We start from the raw sequence: 17,255 nt of genomic DNA on the forward strand, positions 1-17,255 counted from the left end.
CCTTTTTATGATTTTAAGTATTTTAAACAACATTTAACTGTTTTTATCAATAAAATTAATGATTTTTTATACTATTATGTGTTTTATTATTTTATACAGCACTTTCACCCAGAAATCACACACTCTGGCCATTTATACAAATCTTACATACAATACTCATAAAACTGTGGAATATGGAACTATAGACAAGAACATAAGTAAAGGATAACTAACCTTATATACAGAGAAGTTGTCCACTAGAAATAAATACAGAAAACCAAAGTAAATTAATAAAGTTGACTAGAAATTAATATGTCTGCCATGCCAATCAATCACAAATCTGACTGTCAAGAGAAAGAAACAGTAGAATTTCCCTCCAAATGTGACACAACCGAAATGAACCAATAAAAAGACAAACAATCAGAGTTTTCCCAAAATAGAATGATAAAACCTAAGAGTATAGAAATAGAGAGCACCTACTATAAAGATGCACACAACCATGAAATCAACATATAGTAAACCAGTAGTGGAATCACTCAGGCATGGAATGATCTCTGACCATTTATGACAATGAATGCAATACACATTATAATACATGTATAGCAAGAATAAACACAATTCATATAATTAAGTAAATTTATTTATTTATCAGAAATACAAAGATAACGATAATAACTGTCCCCCCGCTCTACCACATGTGTGTGTTTGCTGCAAATGAAATCAAGCTTCTTTCATTGGTAGGCTTTTATAGACGATTTAATTTGATTAAATAAAGCCACCTTTAGAAAATAACATACATTTAAACAAAACGAAAGAAATCACAAAACAAACTACATGTAAAAAAAACAAAATAAAAAACAAAAAGCAAACAAACACAAATACCTATAACATAATTACAAAGACAATTAAATTGCATGTTAAATTAATGTTGACCAAGAACCAGTTTTTTTCTTTTCAGAATATATGTAAGTGTTTGTAATGTGTTTTATTACACGAAAATAAAATTATTAACTGATTTTTTTTTCAATATATAAACATTAATTAGCAGTAGAAAGAAAAACTATTATGACCATATTCTCTCACAAACAGTTTTTTTTTATTGTTTAGGCATCCCACCGATACTAAAGAGTTCCATAATAAGATCGTTTTACTGTTTACGGTTGTTAATTTCCTTGTTTCAGTCAATGCATTTCGACTGACACAACATGTCTGTAAAACCTATCATGATTTTATGTTTTTTACCTTCTTTATGCATACATAAAAAAATATGTTGACTTGGTTAGTTTAGTTTAAACAATATTTTATTCAATGTAAGGCTGAATAGGATCGGGCAGCAGGTAATGCCTATATGAGCCCTCTCCAAAGATAACAGGTACAATATTTACATTCGATAAACAATGCAATATATGGTGACAAATGTTTTAATCGAAAACAGATTGGAACAGAATCAGGTTGGTTGTTATTTTCAACAAGAATCTGAAGAAAACACCCCATAATAGCTAAACATTAGCACATGTCATTCTGTAAAGTCTGTTTAGAATGTAGTTCATGGCTTGACACATGTCATTCTGTAAAGTCTGCTTAGAATGTAGTTCATGGCTTGACACATGTCATTCTGTAAAGTCTGTTTAGAATGTAGTTCATGGCTTGACACATGTCATTCTGTAAAGTCTGTTTAGAATGTAGTTCATAGCTTGACACAATTGAATGTTTTCCTATAGAAATATTTGTTTTTCATAAGGAACGGTAGGTTAAAAGTAGAACTGTTTCTATGTACAACAATTAACTAGATAGACATACCAACTCATCAAGTGATTATCATTTTACTGATAACTGACATAAAGTATCAAAAGTTCGAAAAATTACTGGAAATTATAATCTTCACGTTTATTTTTTTTTTAAAAACAAAAACAATGAAACAAAACAATAATCAAAACAAAACAAAACAACTTAGCAAAGAAAAATAGAATTATTTTTGTAAGACGTTTTTATTTTACCACCGGTACGGTTTATATGGTTTTATGGTTTCATTTCTAAAGCACTTGAACACGTACCCGCAGAGAAAATTTTCCCAATACAACCACAATGTTTAAGTAATAAACATGCCATAATTTTCATTGGATAAAAAAAAAGATAAGGAAGAAAAGAAGATAACTATAAAAACCTGACAGATTATCTTGTTAGATACAACTGGACCAAGTCCTAGACCTAAATCTGTGTAAGTATGATTTTTATATTTATTCCATATATCATATTCTCTATGACATATAACATGTAGAAGCAATTTAAGTATTTCCGAAAAGAGTTCTCTTCTTCTTAAGGTGTATACATACATCGTATACATCGTCATTACAATAATGAAATACCGATTATTTTCAGATTACGAAGTAAAAATGGCAATGCTTAATGTCATCATTGCAGCTATTTTAGTAGTGACATCTGAGGCTGCAGTCAAGGTAGGTTGACTTAAGTTTAAATCTGTTTATGAAGGTTAAATTAAAAAGGGACATTATCTCATACAAATCAATATTCATGTACGAATGTCAGGAAAAATGAAAAAGTCTCGTATTTGGTGTTATGGCGAAGTTGAGTAATATTTAATTAATGTTTAAGTCTGTTTCATTATATATTTTAAAGTTGTTGTCGTAAACTATTTTGTAATGTTAAACAGAACAGACGAATAACAGACTCAGACGGAAATAATTATGAAATTACACAGATCTCTAATGCTGAAGAGGACATCGCTTTAATTAAAAAGGATGGTAATATAGTGGAACAGCAAATTGTCCATCAGCAAAAGGTAAATGCCGTCATACAATTTTTAAAAGAACCACAATCTGGCATGCTTAATTTAAAAAAAATAATAATAATTTGCTTTATTATCGATAACTGATTGAGATAGAAATTACAGTATATTAAAGTAAATGGGCGACAAAGCTCATTTCATGCTCATGCTCATTTTTAAAGCAATATTTACGTAGCAGTCCTTTAATCAAATAGGAGGTGATGTATGCAAGTCAAAACCCAACAGACACTTTCATTTCTAATTCAGAAACAGTTACATACAACATAACTAACCTTAGTTTTTTTTTCTTTCGGTTGTTGCACTTCGTAGATAAAAAATATAGGTCTAACATGAAATTGGCACTTTGCAAGAGTTGTGGTTCATGATGTGGTTAATGAATGTATGATTTTCTCCAAAGTAAAGATACGTGAAAATTTGACGTAAATAGAAAATGCTTCGTTGTTCGGTAGTTTTTTTCCGCATCAAGAGACGAATTACCTCTTTTATTGGCATTGTCAGAGTTTAATATGGAATGGTACTTTTATAATATGACGCAAATGAAACCTACCGACGTTAATGTCAAAGAGTAATCAAGGGAACCAAGGTTATAGCGGTAATCAAAAGAATGTAATCCAGGGACAACGACCAGACATGGAAAACAGACATACTCAACAAAGAACATCAAGTAACCAAAATCATACATACAAAGTAACAAAAGTAAATGAGCAACTCGGACTCCACTAAAAACTGGGAGCATGGACCAGATGCACCGGTAGGGTAAGCGTCCTCTGCTTTTCTAGAAACACCCGCCGAGCTGCTCATAAAAAGTCAAGTCCGGGGTAGACAAACGAGGAAAGGAAAACTATGACCCGTTGAATAAATCAGTTTTCATGGTGCTGATGGATACACCATAACGATCCACGAGTTCATGATGACGACCATAAAACTTCTGTAGTGATGACTTCAATCTTGTAGCAACATATCCCTGTTCCAGAAGCCTATTTGTTAGAGTTCTAGCGCGATACAAAAATGCGTAGTTTCGGCAAGCTCTGGCATAACGCATGAGTTGTGATATGAACACTCCATACGCAGGTGCCGAAGGGATGTTGCCACAGATGAAAGGAAAATTGAAAGCTATATTTTTACATCCTAGTTGTCCGAGTTGACAATTCTCAATGAAAAGTCATCACGTTTGTCGTAAAGTTTGGTCAATAGTTTTCCTTTACCATCGATTTCTAAGTGTAGGTCAAGATATGAGGCTGACTTTACAGTGTCTGTAGTGTCCTTTATCTCAAGTTCTTTTGGGTAGATGCGATGTACCATATCCCCGATTGTTTAAAGATAATACGTCATCTATACAGCGAAAACTCAGATTGAAGGATCTAGCCAAACGATATTTTTTCTTTCTGATCAGATCAGCTATAAAGTCAGCCTCATAAAAGTGAAGGAATAGGTCAGCGAGTAAAGGAGCACAATTTGTTTCCATTGGAATGCCGACCGTTTGTTGAAAAATACGTCCACCACACTGGACAAATATGTTGTCGATTAAATATTCCAGCATTTTTTAAACATCTTCCTCTGTATATTTAGAAGATGATTTGGAATTATTTCTTACAAAGTATGAGGAATCTCCACCAAGAACTATATCTTTGTATCTAGGTGTACCATCTTTTTTTGGAAAAAACAACGATGTATAATGTTTTTAAGTCGGGATTTTAACTGATATGGGGAATAGAAGTATACAGTGTTGAAAAATCATAGGTTTTAATGCTATTATATTCAGATAATAGTCTTGAATTGATTCTCTCCAAAAGATCTTTCGAATTTTTCAGGATCCACACTGAATTGATACAACTACGGGAGTAACAAGTGTTGTGGTAAGACTGCAGACCCTCTTTGACAGTTAAAGAGGACAAAGTCGTTATCCAGATGTTTGATTCTTTGGCCCTTGAAAGTTGAAAACGTGGTAGATTTTTGATTGTTCATTTTCTTAGTTATAAAAAAGAAAGAAAATAATTTTGACTCCAAATCTGGTCACTTTTGTGGTACACTGGTTACCTGAATGTCTGTTTCTTCTATTCTTTTTTTATGTGCCCGACTAGCTCAAATAACCAAATCGTTAAATTGCGTTTAATTTGATTTTATTAATTTATTGAGAGAAGCCGCGAATCGGATAAAGAGAATGACTGATGTCTTCGATTTAATTTTCGTTTGATCATTCTAGCGCATGGGTTTTGGAAATGTCTACATATGCACCAATTGTTTCCAATTATTTTCCTTTCAGCCTGAAATCCCTCCCTTAGATTTTAAAGGATCATAATTACACTTGTACAGATTTATTCACTCGACTGATAAGCTTTTGATTTTTTTTCTCTACAGGGATATATAGTTTACAAGCAGAATGAAACCTGTAGTGTTGAGTTTCATGAAGAGGTAAGACAATAGTTTTTAACTACCGTGTTGTTAATGACGAAAATTTCTAGCTTACAAAGGGTCCTTAATAAATTGATTTCATAACAAACTTATTGCTACCGCTTCCGTAGGACTCGAACCGACCGAGTTCGTTTGAGCCAATATTGCACATCTGCGTGTCTATTCTTTTATCAAAATATACTTCGTCAAATACATATCCAGTTGAACAATACACAATGTTAGCATATTCTACCGTTTATGTTGTTTTTCTATGACAGACAGCCCATGACAGACAGGTGCACGCGAACGTGTTTGCCATGTGTAAATAGCGAATCGCAACACACAAAGTAAAAGTAGTCCAGTTCAGTTCAAAGGGTCAATAAATAAATGAATCCAACTTCGAGCTCGCAGATCCATGTTTTTGAATGACAAGGTTTTGTTCATATATTCAAATTATACAAAACGAAACGTAATAATTAATTTCTAAATAACGGAATTTTCGGGATGATTACAGTTCATCGCAGGTGGATAAAAATCGCCAGTAATATGGCACATATTTTCTGCAAATTACTCATTGGCCTATTTATTAATTCCACACCTTAGGCTGTAAAACGGAAGAAATACATTCATCAATTAAATATTTCTTACATTCGTGGACGAAATCCCAAACCTTCAATAGAGACTCGAGTAAAATCTTTTGATTTCGGATTTCGTTATACAGATAATATTCAATCACTCGCTATTGCTGATTAAATGGTCATGTTACCTTAATCCTATCTATTCCAATTAACTTGAAATATAAACACTTCCATTAAGTCAGTTAGACTAAAATGTTTTCGAATGAAATATCAATGAAACACGAAGACTTGTTAACCATCCATTTCTTTGTTATAACAGTTCAATAATCTCATAACTTTTACGTTACTGTGTAGTAAATACGTAGATAATAAGAAACATTCTTTATCATATACATTCTTTTGCATAGATGGATCAAGTAGATGAAAACCAGTGCTATAGAGGTACCATACCAAATGAAGACGAAATCACATCAGAAATTAAACAAGAATGTGGGGACTTGGAAATAGTATATGTGAGATTAGCTGACTGTCCTGACTTACACAAAGGTAATAAGGTTTTGAAGCGATAAGATCTATGTTTTTGCAAATCATTTAAACCCTGACAGAATAATCTGTATTCGTTGTGTTCTATCGCAGTGGATTGAATGTCTAATTAATCTGTTAGATAATCGACTTTTTTGGGCAATTTGGAAAAGAAACATCCTTACTTTTTATAAAACGATATTGCAATTTAACAATTTAAGACTTCATAATAACCCCTTAAAAACATTCATCTTTCTTCACCAATGTCAATGATAGAATTTGGACATTTAGAATAATATATTCCAAAGGTTTATGTTTTTTGTTTCGGTGGAGACAATACAAAATTTAACTTTACCTAACTGTCAGGTTATATATGTATTAGGAATTTCTATAATGTCGTCCAATACTAGCAACAAAATTTATATAAAACCATTGTTGACTCTCTTACTATGAAGTATCAAAAAACAAGTAAAGTAATATAGTTCATTTTACGACATATATATATATATATCTATATCTATATCTATATCTATATATAACAATTAGTGCAAGTCTTAGTGGTACTACTACTTAAACAATTTAACTTCAAAATCAAATTAATTAAATTTATACAAATGAAGTATTGATTTTGCTTCTATTACAGTCCATACCGATCATGCTGATGGTGGTATCATGAAAAGATGTCCATGCAAGAAAGTATTTTATCTAAAGTTTGTTTGCGGCTGGCTTGGTTGCATTCTGAAAGTGGGATTTTATTGGAGATGTTAAAAATTGTCTGAACGCCATACTCTTTAGGTCGATCATAACTAGTAAACGGAGCAATTTTTTCTGTCATATATGTTTTCAATGAACTGTTAATGCTGTAAGTGATTTAAAAGCGATATCTTTAAATTATTTAAAAGACATTTTGATTTAAAAATTATTTCAAAAAATTACAAACATTATTGTATAAAGCCCCTTTTGAAGGGAAAAAGTTCGATTAGAAATGTAATTGGAATTTTAGTTTTTTTTAATATTACAAGAAAAAAAGTTTTATGACCCCCAATTTTTCGAGAAAGAATGTAAGTTAAGAGTTCTTCATACCCGTAGTGGTATTAATTCAATGTGGATCCTGCAAAATACGAAAGTGCAAGAGTATAATCAGAATATAATAGCATTAAAACCTATGATTTTTCAACACTGTATACTTCTATTCCTCAGACTCAGTTTAAATCCCGACTTAAAAATTATTATACATCGTTGTTTTACCAAAGGAGATGGTACACCTGGATACAAAGATATAGTTCTTGGTAGAGATTCCTTATACTTTGTAAAAAATAATTCCAAATCATCCTCCAAATATACAGAGGAAGATGCTTACAAAATGCTGGAATGTTTAATCGATAATATATTTGTCCAGTGTGGTGGACGTGTTTTTCAACAAATGGTCGGCATTCCAATGGGAACAAATTGTGTTCCCCTACTTGCTGACCTGTTACTTCCTCTTATGAGGCTGCCTTTATAGCTGATCTGATCAGAAAGGAAGATTATCGTTTATCTATACCCTTTTATTTAATATTTCACTATAAAGATGACGTATTATATTTACAAGAACTTGAGATAGAGGATACTACAGACACTGTGAAGACAGCATTATATCTTGATCTGCACTTAGAAATCGATGATAAGGGGAAACTATTGACCAAACTTTATGACAAACTTATGACTTTTCATTTAGAATTGTCGACTTTCCTTTCAATTGTGGCAACATCCCTTCAGCACCTACGTATTGAGTGTTCATATCACAACTCATTCGTTACGCCAGAGCTTGCCAAAACTACGCAGACTCTTTGTATCGCGCAAGAATTCTAACACATTTGGAACAGAGTTATTTTGCTACAAGATTGAAGTCATCACTACAGAAGTTCTAGGTCGTCAGCATGAACTCGTGGAACGTTACAGTGTATCCATCGGCGTCATGAAAACAGATTTGTTAAACGTGTCATAGTTTTCCTTTCCTCTTTCGTCTACCCCGACTTATCTTTTTAAGAGCAACTCGGCGGATGTTTCTAGAAAAACAGAGGACGCTTTCCCTACCGGTGCACCTGGTCCGTGCTCCCAGTTTTTAGTGGAGTCCGAGTTGCTCATTTGCTTTTGTTACTTTGAATGTATGATTTTAGTTACTTCATGCTCTTTGTTGTGTATGCCTGTGTTTGTCTCTGGATTACATTATTTTGGTTTCCGATTGGACCTTGGTTCTCTTGATTACTCTTTCATATTATTATAGAGGTAATTCTATTAACAAGTCTTGTACTTAAAATCCTCACAAAAACTATTTAAAAATTATTATCTCGAAAAGTCCGGTGATGTATTTTTTTTACATGAATTCTAAAGTATGGTCTTTCAAGGTTATCTTCAAGAAAAAAAACCTTAAGTGGCGGTAAAATTCTTCTTTTCGTAACTGTGGATTGGATTATACATAGATCGCATACTTCTAACTTTCGCTTTTTCTTTATACCAGTCAAAATTGTCATTCATAATTTATAATAGGTAGCTTTTCTAATCCACTTGATTTGATTTATGGATATTTTTATCATATATGAAATAATCGAATATATACCCATTAAACATATCTTTATTTAAAAGCACACGTTTCAGGCACAGACATAAAAGGAAATCTATAAATGTTCATCTCTAGATAAATCATACCAATCTAATATTTAGTTTTTAAAAAATACAAATAAATACAAAAACATTCCAGTAACATTATCTTAACAAAAAAGTCACACCAAACAGTGCACACAGACATAAAATAAACATCAACTGGTACAAGGTTGCAAAATATATTACTAGAGGGTATTTATAATTTTAAGTATAATTTAAGAATCGTTTCTTTGCATAATAACATGCTATAGAAAAAATACGTTTTCATTTTAGATATGGGTTTCGCTTTAAAAGGGCCTATTCAAAAAGTTTCTGTATTTATTTTCATAGTAAACATTTAACTTTTGTCATTACTTTACACACTACCAATTTTTAACAAATAAATATAATATAATACTGGGAGACTTAGTCAAGGAAATAACTCATCAATATGACCCTTCATGGGCTTAGAAAGGCTGACATTGTAAAGCTTAAAGATTAATAATATATTTTTTTTCGATTTTGTAATATAAACTGTTTGTATGTATAGAAACAGAAAAGAAAACGCAACAAATACAATAACAAATAACAAAACAAAACTGTCTCTGACAATAGTTTCTACTGTCTAAACTGCTCTAATTAAGCAATTAAATTCAATTTCTATTGTTTTATACGTCGTTCAGCATAAGTTCTTGAATGTACTTCAGTGATTTGTTAGCTTGAGTTGATTAATCCTGCTTTGTATTCAATCCTACATTTAAGTATTTAAATTTGGCGACTGTGTCTTTTACAACTTTCCATGTATTCGGGAAATGGTCAATAACTGGGTTTCCTTGGATCTTAAGTTTTTTCCACAATGACATAGAACTTATTGAAGAATGAAGGTTTGTAGCTAATTCCACTCATAATATACATTATCTGCAAGTACAAGAGGAGTACTATTATTTATTGATGTTAACTAAGGTTATTTTAATCTTCAGTTATTATCGTATGAGACATATTTTGCATGTCAGATAGTGTAATACAGTTTTAATATTGTCAAAGAAGTCAAAATTATTTCAACACATTTTCATAAAATAATTCATGAGAGTTTGATTTCATGTCTAATATTTTACTTTCATTGTTTACGGTAACATCGAATAATTTGCTAAATTTTCCAAACCTCTGTCCCTACAAGGTGTATCCATGAAAACCAAGCAACAGATGTCGAAAGGAAAAGAAATGTTGGAATGGAAGCCAAGACAAAACAGGTCTTGTTGCATCTGCTATCCTCTCCTCTCAGTTTACCACAGCAAAACATATGCAAAGATTCCCAATGTCGTACTCCTAAATATAGCATTTCAAAAATGTTGAAATAAACAGAATATCAACATAGATTACATTAAATGAACGATTTAAATACAAGAAGACATTATTAAAAAAAAACAAGTAAAAATCTAACCCAGTCTTACATGAATCACCAAAAGCTCATGTACAGCATGTCATTTTGCCTTCATATAGATATATTTTATTGAATGAGTGTTATTGTATCTATATTATAGATAAGTACTTGATATTCCTAAGAATTAGTGTATGTTGCAGTTTTTCCTATTAAAAAGTATGTAATGTTTCAAATTAAATATGCTGTTTTAATGTTATGGTAATTTGTGTACTTTCGTAGCAAATTATTAACAAATATATGTTAAATACAGAATGCAAAATACTAATATAGCAGTAAAATACGTCATAAGCATATTACCTGTGATATAGGGCGGAACCTGTGGTTCTAACATATGAGATGCAGCTTGTATCAATGACAGGACATAACTCCAGATAATAGGGTTGGTGTATATTGTTGTAGGGTTGTACCATGGGTGACAATCCACTTTAAAAAGTTCATAGCAAATATTTCCAGACATCTTCAAAAGCAGCAAGATTACAAAAGTTGTAAATCCCCATTATGCATTGTCCCGGAGACATCCCATTGCTAAGTAAGCAACTGCTAGTATGCCAAAAAGGACGAGAGAACCATCGACAGGGATTGTGATTCCAAAACCCAAATCATCTATTCTGAACTGTGCCAAAAACATCATAGATAACATCACATTAGCTGGTGTAGTAAAACAATTGAAAAACACGTCCACCACACTGGACAAATATGTTATCGATTAAAAATTCCTGCATTTTGTAAACATCTTCCTCTGTATATTTGGAAGATGATTTGGAATTATTTCTTACAAAGTATGAGGAATCTCTACCAAGAACTATCTCTTTGTATCTAGGTGCACCATCTTTTTTTAGAAAAACACAACGATGTACAATGTTTTTAAGTGATTTAAATTGAGTCTGAGGAATAGAAGTAAACGGTGTTGAAAAATCATAGGTTTTAATGCTATTATATTCTGATTATACTCTTGAACTGATAATCTCAAGAAGATTTTTCAGGATCCACATTGAATTAATACCACTACGGGTATGAAGAACTCTTAACTTACATTCCTTCTCGAAAAAGAAAATTGGGGTAATAAAACTTTTTTTCTTGTAATATTTAAAAAAAAACTAAAATTCCAATTACATTTCTATTTGAACTTTTTCTCGCCAATTATTTCCCTTTAAAATTTGTAATTTTTCAAAACAATTTTTATATCAAAATGTCTTTTAAATAATTTAAAGATATCGTTTTTAAATCACTTACAGCATTAACAGTTCATTGAAAACATATATGACAGAAAACATTACTCCGTGAACCAGTTATGATCGACCTAAAGACTATGGCGTTCAGACAGTTTTTAACATCTCCAATAAAATCCCACTTTCAGAATGCAACCAAGCCAGCCGCAAACAAACTTTAGGTAAAATACTTTCTTGCTTGGACATCTTTTCATGATACCACCATCAGCATGATCGGTATGGACTGTAATAGAAGCAAAATCAATACTTCATTTGTATAAATTTAATTAATTTGATTTTGAAGTTAAATTGTTTAAGTAGTAGTACCACTAAGACTTGCACTAATTGATATATATATATATATATATATGTCGTAAAATGAACTATATTACTTTACTTGTTTTTTGATACTTCATAGTAAGAGAGTCAACAATGGTTTTATATAAATTTTGTTGCTAGTATTGGACGACATTATAGAAATTCCTAATACATATATAACCTGACAGTTAGGTAAAGTTAAATTTTGTATTGTCTCCACCGAAAAAAAAAACACAAACCGTTGGATTATATTATTCTAAATGTCCAAATTCTATCTTTGGTGAAGAAAGATTAATGTTTTTAAGGGGTTATTATGAAGTTTTATATTGTTAAATTGCGATATCGTTTAATAAAAAGTAAGGATGTTTCTTTTCCAAATTGCCCAAAAAAGTCGATTATCTAACAGATTAATTAGACATTCAATCCACTGCGATAGAACACAACGAATACAGATTATTCTGTCGGGGTTTAAATGATTTGCAAAAACATAGATCTTATCGCTTCAAAACCTTATTACTATTGTGTCTGGACAGTCAGCTAATCTCACATATACTATTTCCAAGTCCCCACATTCTTGTTTAATTTCTGATGTGATTTCGTCTTCATTTGGTATGGTACCTCTATAGCACTGGTTTTCATCTACTTGATCCTTCTATTCAAAAGAATGTATATGATAAAGAATGTTTCTTATTATCTACGTATTTACTACACAGTAACGTAAAAGTTGTGAGATTATTGAACTGTTATAACAAAGAAATGGATGGTTAACAAGTCTTCGTGTTTCATTCATATTTCATTCGAAAACATTTTAGTCTAACTGACTTAATGGAAGTGTTTATATTTCAAGTTAATTGGAATAGATAGGATTAAGGTAACATGACCATTTAATCAGCAGTAGCGAGTGATTGAATATTATCTGTATAACGAAATCCGAAATCAAAAGATTTTACTCGAGTCTCTATTGAAGGTTTGGGATTTCGTCCACGAATGTAAGAAATATTTAATTGATGAATGTATTTCTTCCGTTTTACAGCCTAAGGTGTGGAATTAATAAATAGGCCAATGAGTAATTTGCAGAAAATATGTGCCATATTACTGGCGATTTTTATCCACCTGCGATGAACTGTAATCATCCCGAAAATTCCGTTATTTAGAAATTAATTATTACGTTTCGTTTTGTATAATTTGAATATATGAACAAAACCTTGTCATTCAAAAACATGGATCTGCGAGCTCGAAGTTGGATTCATTTATTTATTGACCCTTTGAACTGAACTGGACTACTTTTACTTTGTGTGTTGCGATTCGCTATTTACACATGGCAAACACGTTCGCGTGCACCTGTCTGTCATGGGCTGTCTGTCATAGAAAAACAACATAAACGGTAGAATATGCTAACATTGTGTATTGTTCAACTGGATATGTATTTGACGAAGTATATTTTGATAAAAGAATAGACACGCAGATGTGCAATATTGGCTCTGACTATTGTCTTACCTCTTCATGAAACTCAACACTACAGGTTTCATTCTGCTTGTACACTATATATCCCTGTAGAGAAAAAAATCTAAAGCTTATCAGTCGAGTGATAAATCTGTACAAGTGTAATTATGATCCTTTAAAATCTAAGGGAGGGATTTCAGGCTGAAAGGAAAATAATTGGAAACAATTGGTGCATATGTAGGCATTTCCAAAACCCATGCGCTAGAATGATCAAACGAAAATTAAATCGAAGACATCAGTTATTCTCTTTATCCGATTCGCGGCTTCTCTCAATAAATTAATATAATCAAATTAAACGCAATTTAACGACTTGGTTATTTGAGCTAGTCGGGCACATAAAAAAAGAATAGAAGAAACAGACATTCAGGTAACCAGTGTACCACAAAAGTGACCAGATTTGGAGTCAAAATTATTTTCTTTCTTTTTTATAACTAAGAAAACGAACAATCAAAAATCTACTACGTTTTCAACTTTAAAGGGCCAAAGAATCAAATATCTGGATAACGACTTTGTCCTCTTTAACTGTCAAAGAGGGTCTGCAGTCTTACCACAACACTTGTTACTCCCGTAGTTGTATTAATTCAATGTGGATCCTGAAAAATTCGAAAGATCTTTTGGAGACAATCAATTCAAGACTATTATCTGAATATAATAGCATTAAAACCTATGATTTTTCAACACTGTATACTTCTATTCCCCATACTCAGTTAAAATCCCGACTTAAAAACATTATACATCGTTGGTTTTTCCAAAAAAAGATGGTACACCTAGATACAAATATATAGTTCGTGGTAGAGATTCCTTATACTTTGTAAGAAATAATTCCAAATCATCTTCCAAATACACAGAGGAAGATGTTTACAAATTGCTGGAATTTTTAATCGACAACATATTTGTCCAGTGTGGTGGACGTGTTTTTCAACAAACGGTCGGCATTCCAATGGAAACAAATTGTGCTCCTTTACTTGCTGACCTATTCCTTCACTCTTATGAGGCTGACTTTATAGCTGATCTGATCAGAAAGAAAAAAATGTCGTTTGGCTAGATTCTTCAATCTGAGTTTCCGCTGTATAGATGACGTATTATCTTTAAACAATCGGGGATTTGATACATCGCATCTACCCAAAAGAACTTGAGTTAAAGGATACTACAGACACTGTGAAATCAGCCTCATATCTTGACCTACACTTAGAACTCGATGGTAAAGGAAAACTATTGATCAAACTTTACGACAAACGTGATGACTTTTCATTGAGAATTGTCAACTTTCCTTTCATCTGTGGCAACATCCCTTCGGCACCTGCGTATGGAGTGTTCATATCACAACTCATACGTTATGCCAGAGCTTGCCGAAAGTACGCATTTTTGTATCGCGCTAGAACTCTAACAAATAGGCTTCTGGAACAGGGATATGTTGCTACAAGATTGAAGTCATCACTACAGAAGTTTTATGGTCGTCAGCATGAACTCGTGGATCGTTATGGTGTATCCATCTGCACCATGAAAACTGATTTATTCAACGGGTCATAGTTTTCCTTTCCTCGTTTGTCTACCCCGGACTTGACTTTTTATGAGCAGCTCGGCGGGTGTTTCTAGAAAAGCAGAGGACGCTTACCCTACCGGTGCATCTGGTCCATGCTCCCAGTTTTTAGTGGCGTCCGAGTTGCTCATTTGCTTTTGTTTTTATAGGACCTGGGCTTAATTTTATTTTACCGCTTGACTTTTATCTACTTCTCAAATATCAAAGTGATGTAGATAGTTATAAATGGTTGTAAATATGTTAGAGTGCAAAAAATAAATTTAATGAATCGTTGGAACAAACCTTTGCCAAATGTTAAAACATTCCCAGCACCATAACCAAGGACCATGGACAATGTGCACACTTACAAAAAAAACGGACTGACGTAGTATTAAAAGAAAAAAAATCGTTCGTGGACAGGAAGTAAAACGTTTAACAAAAAAAAATGACACATAAGGAACAAATTAGTCGAATGCAAATGAACTACAAAAGTCTTCTTTGGCAACATCCCTTCGCCTCCTGAGTATGGAGTGTTCATATCATACGTTATGCCAGAGCTTGCCGAAACTACGCAGACTTTTTGTATGGCGCTAGAACTCTAACAAATAGGCTTCTGGAACAGGGTTATGTTGCTACAAGATTGAAGTCATCACTACAGAAGTTTTATGGTCGTCAGCATGAACTCGTGGATCGTTATGGTATATCCATCTGCACCATGAAAACTGATTAATTCAACGGGTCATAGTTTTCCTTTCCTCGTTTGTCTACCCCGGACTTGACTTTTTATGAGCAGCTCGGCGGGTGTTTCTAGAAAAGCAGAGAACGCTTCCACTACCGGTGCACCTGGTCCTTGCTCCCAGTTTTACTGGAGTCCGAGTTGCTCATTTGCTCACGTATCTTTACTTTGGAGAAAATCATACATTCATCAACATCATGAACAACAACAATTGCAAAGTGCCAATTTCAAGTCAGACCTATATTTTTTTATCTAAGAAGTGCAACAACCGAAAGAAAAAAACTAAGGGTAGTTATGTGGTATGTAACTGTTTCTGAATTAGAAATGAAAGTGACTGTTGGGTTTTGACTTGCATACATCACCTCCTATTTGATTAAAAGACTGCTACTTAAATATTGGTTGAAAAATGAGCATGAGCATGAAATGAGCTTTGTCGCCCATTTCCTTTAATATACTGTAATTTCTATCTCAATCAGTTATCGATAATAAAGCAAATTATTATTTTTTTTTTTTAAATTAAGCATGCCAGATAGTGGTTCTTTTAAAAATTGTATGACGGCATTTACCTTTTGCTGATGGACAATTTGCTGTTCCACTATATTACCATCCTTTTTAATTAAAGCGATGTCCTCTTCAGCATTAGAGATCTGTGTAATTTCATAATTATTTCCGTCTGAGTCTGTTATTCGTCTGTTCTGTTTAACATTAGAAAATAGTTTACGACAACAACTTTTAAATATATAATGAAACAGACTTAAACATTCATTTAATACTACTTAACTTCGCTATAATACCAAATACGAGATTTTCTGCATTTTTCCTGACATTCGTACATGAATATTGATTTGTATGATATAATGTCCCTTTTTAATTTAACCTTAAGTCAACCTACCTTGACTGCAGCCTCAGATGTCACTACTAAAATAGCTGCAATGATGACATTAAGCATTGTCATTTTTACTTCGTAATCTGAAAATAATCGGTATTTCATTATTGTAATGACGATGTATACGATATATGTATACACCTTAAGAAGAAGAGAACTCTTTTCGGAAATACTTAAATTGCTTCTACATGTTATATGTCATAGAGAATATGATATATGGAATAAATATAAAAATCATACTTACACAGATTTAGGTCTAGGACTTGGTCCAGTTGTATCTAACAAGATAATCTGTCAGTTTTTATAGTTATCTTCTTTTCTTCCTTATCTTTTTTATCCAATGAAAATTATGGCATGTTTATTACTTAAACATTGTGGTTGTATTGGGAAAATTCTCTCTGCGGGTGTGTGTTCAAGTGCTTTAGAAATGAAACCATAAAACCATATAAGCCGTACCGGTGGTAAAATAAAAACAACTTACAAAAATAATTTTATTTTTCTTTGCTAAGTTGTTTTTTTTTTTGTTTTGATTATTGTTTTGTTTAATTGTTTTTGTTTTAAAAAAAGTAAACGTGAAGATTATAATGTCCAGTAAGTTTTCGAACTTTTTATACTTTATGCCAGTTATCAGTAAAATGATAATCACTTGATGAGTTGGTATGTCTATCTAGTTAATTGTTGTACATAGAAAACCTTCAATCAGCGAAGGATGACAAGTAACAGTTCTACTTTTAACCTACCGTTCC

At 32.3% G+C, this 17,255-nt stretch overlaps 2 protein-coding genes across 2 annotated transcripts; one reads left to right on the top strand and one right to left on the bottom strand.

Annotated features, from left to right (window-relative positions):
- The first annotated feature begins 2,067 nt into the window (after window positions 1–2,067).
- Window positions 2,068–7,453, top strand: LOC148624835 (uncharacterized). Its single transcript, XM_088567805.1, has 6 exons — window positions 2,068–2,197; window positions 2,359–2,435; window positions 2,651–2,779; window positions 5,144–5,197; window positions 6,162–6,300; window positions 6,920–7,453. Exons 2-6 carry the CDS (start codon window positions 2,373–2,375, stop codon window positions 7,042–7,044), a joined length of 510 nt encoding a protein of 169 aa, XP_088423931.1. The 5' UTR covers window positions 2,068–2,197; window positions 2,359–2,372; the 3' UTR covers window positions 7,045–7,453.
- A 4,899-nt stretch (window positions 7,454–12,352) lies between these two features.
- On the bottom strand, window positions 12,353–16,836 carry LOC148624836 (uncharacterized). Its single transcript, XM_088571185.1, has 5 exons — window positions 16,754–16,836; window positions 16,516–16,592; window positions 16,190–16,318; window positions 13,363–13,416; window positions 12,353–12,517 (listed from the first exon to the last, which is right to left on the bottom strand). Exons 2-5 carry the CDS (start codon window positions 16,576–16,578, stop codon window positions 12,368–12,370), a joined length of 396 nt encoding a protein of 131 aa, XP_088427311.1. The 5' UTR covers window positions 16,579–16,592; window positions 16,754–16,836; the 3' UTR covers window positions 12,353–12,367.
- Between the last annotated feature and the right edge of the window lie 419 nt (window positions 16,837–17,255).

Source organism: Perna viridis, chromosome 2 (genome assembly GCF_037379345.1).
Source record: "Perna viridis isolate PV_CMFRI_1.1 ecotype Kerala chromosome 2, ASM3737934v1, whole genome shotgun sequence".
Taxonomy (NCBI): domain Eukaryota; kingdom Metazoa; phylum Mollusca; class Bivalvia; order Mytilida; family Mytilidae; genus Perna; species Perna viridis.

What these genes read in the sequence shown, in the direction of transcription:
- LOC148624835 (XM_088567805.1), top strand. Translation starts at nt 2,373, where the DNA reads ATGGCAATGCTTAATGTCATCATTGCAGCTATTTTAGTAGTGACATCT. An exon ending in AAATTGTCCATCAGCAAAAG is followed by an intron (nt 2,780 to 5,143) that starts GTAAATGCCGTC and finishes TTTTCTCTACAG; the next exon opens with GGATATATAGTTTACAAGCA. An exon ending in CTGTCCTGACTTACACAAAG is followed by an intron (nt 6,301 to 6,919) that starts GTAATAAGGTTT and finishes CTTCTATTACAG; the next exon opens with TCCATACCGATCATGCTGAT.
- LOC148624836 (XM_088571185.1), bottom strand. Translation starts at nt 16,578, where the DNA reads ATGACAATGCTTAATGTCATCATTGCAGCTATTTTAGTAGTGACATCT. An exon ending in CATCTGAGGCTGCAGTCAAG is followed by an intron (nt 16,319 to 16,515) that starts GTAGGTTGACTT and finishes AATGTTAAACAG; the next exon opens with AACAGACGAATAACAGACTC. An exon ending in AAATTGTCCATCAGCAAAAG is followed by an intron (nt 13,417 to 16,189) that starts GTAAATGCCGTC and finishes TTTTCTCTACAG; the next exon opens with GGATATATAGTGTACAAGCA.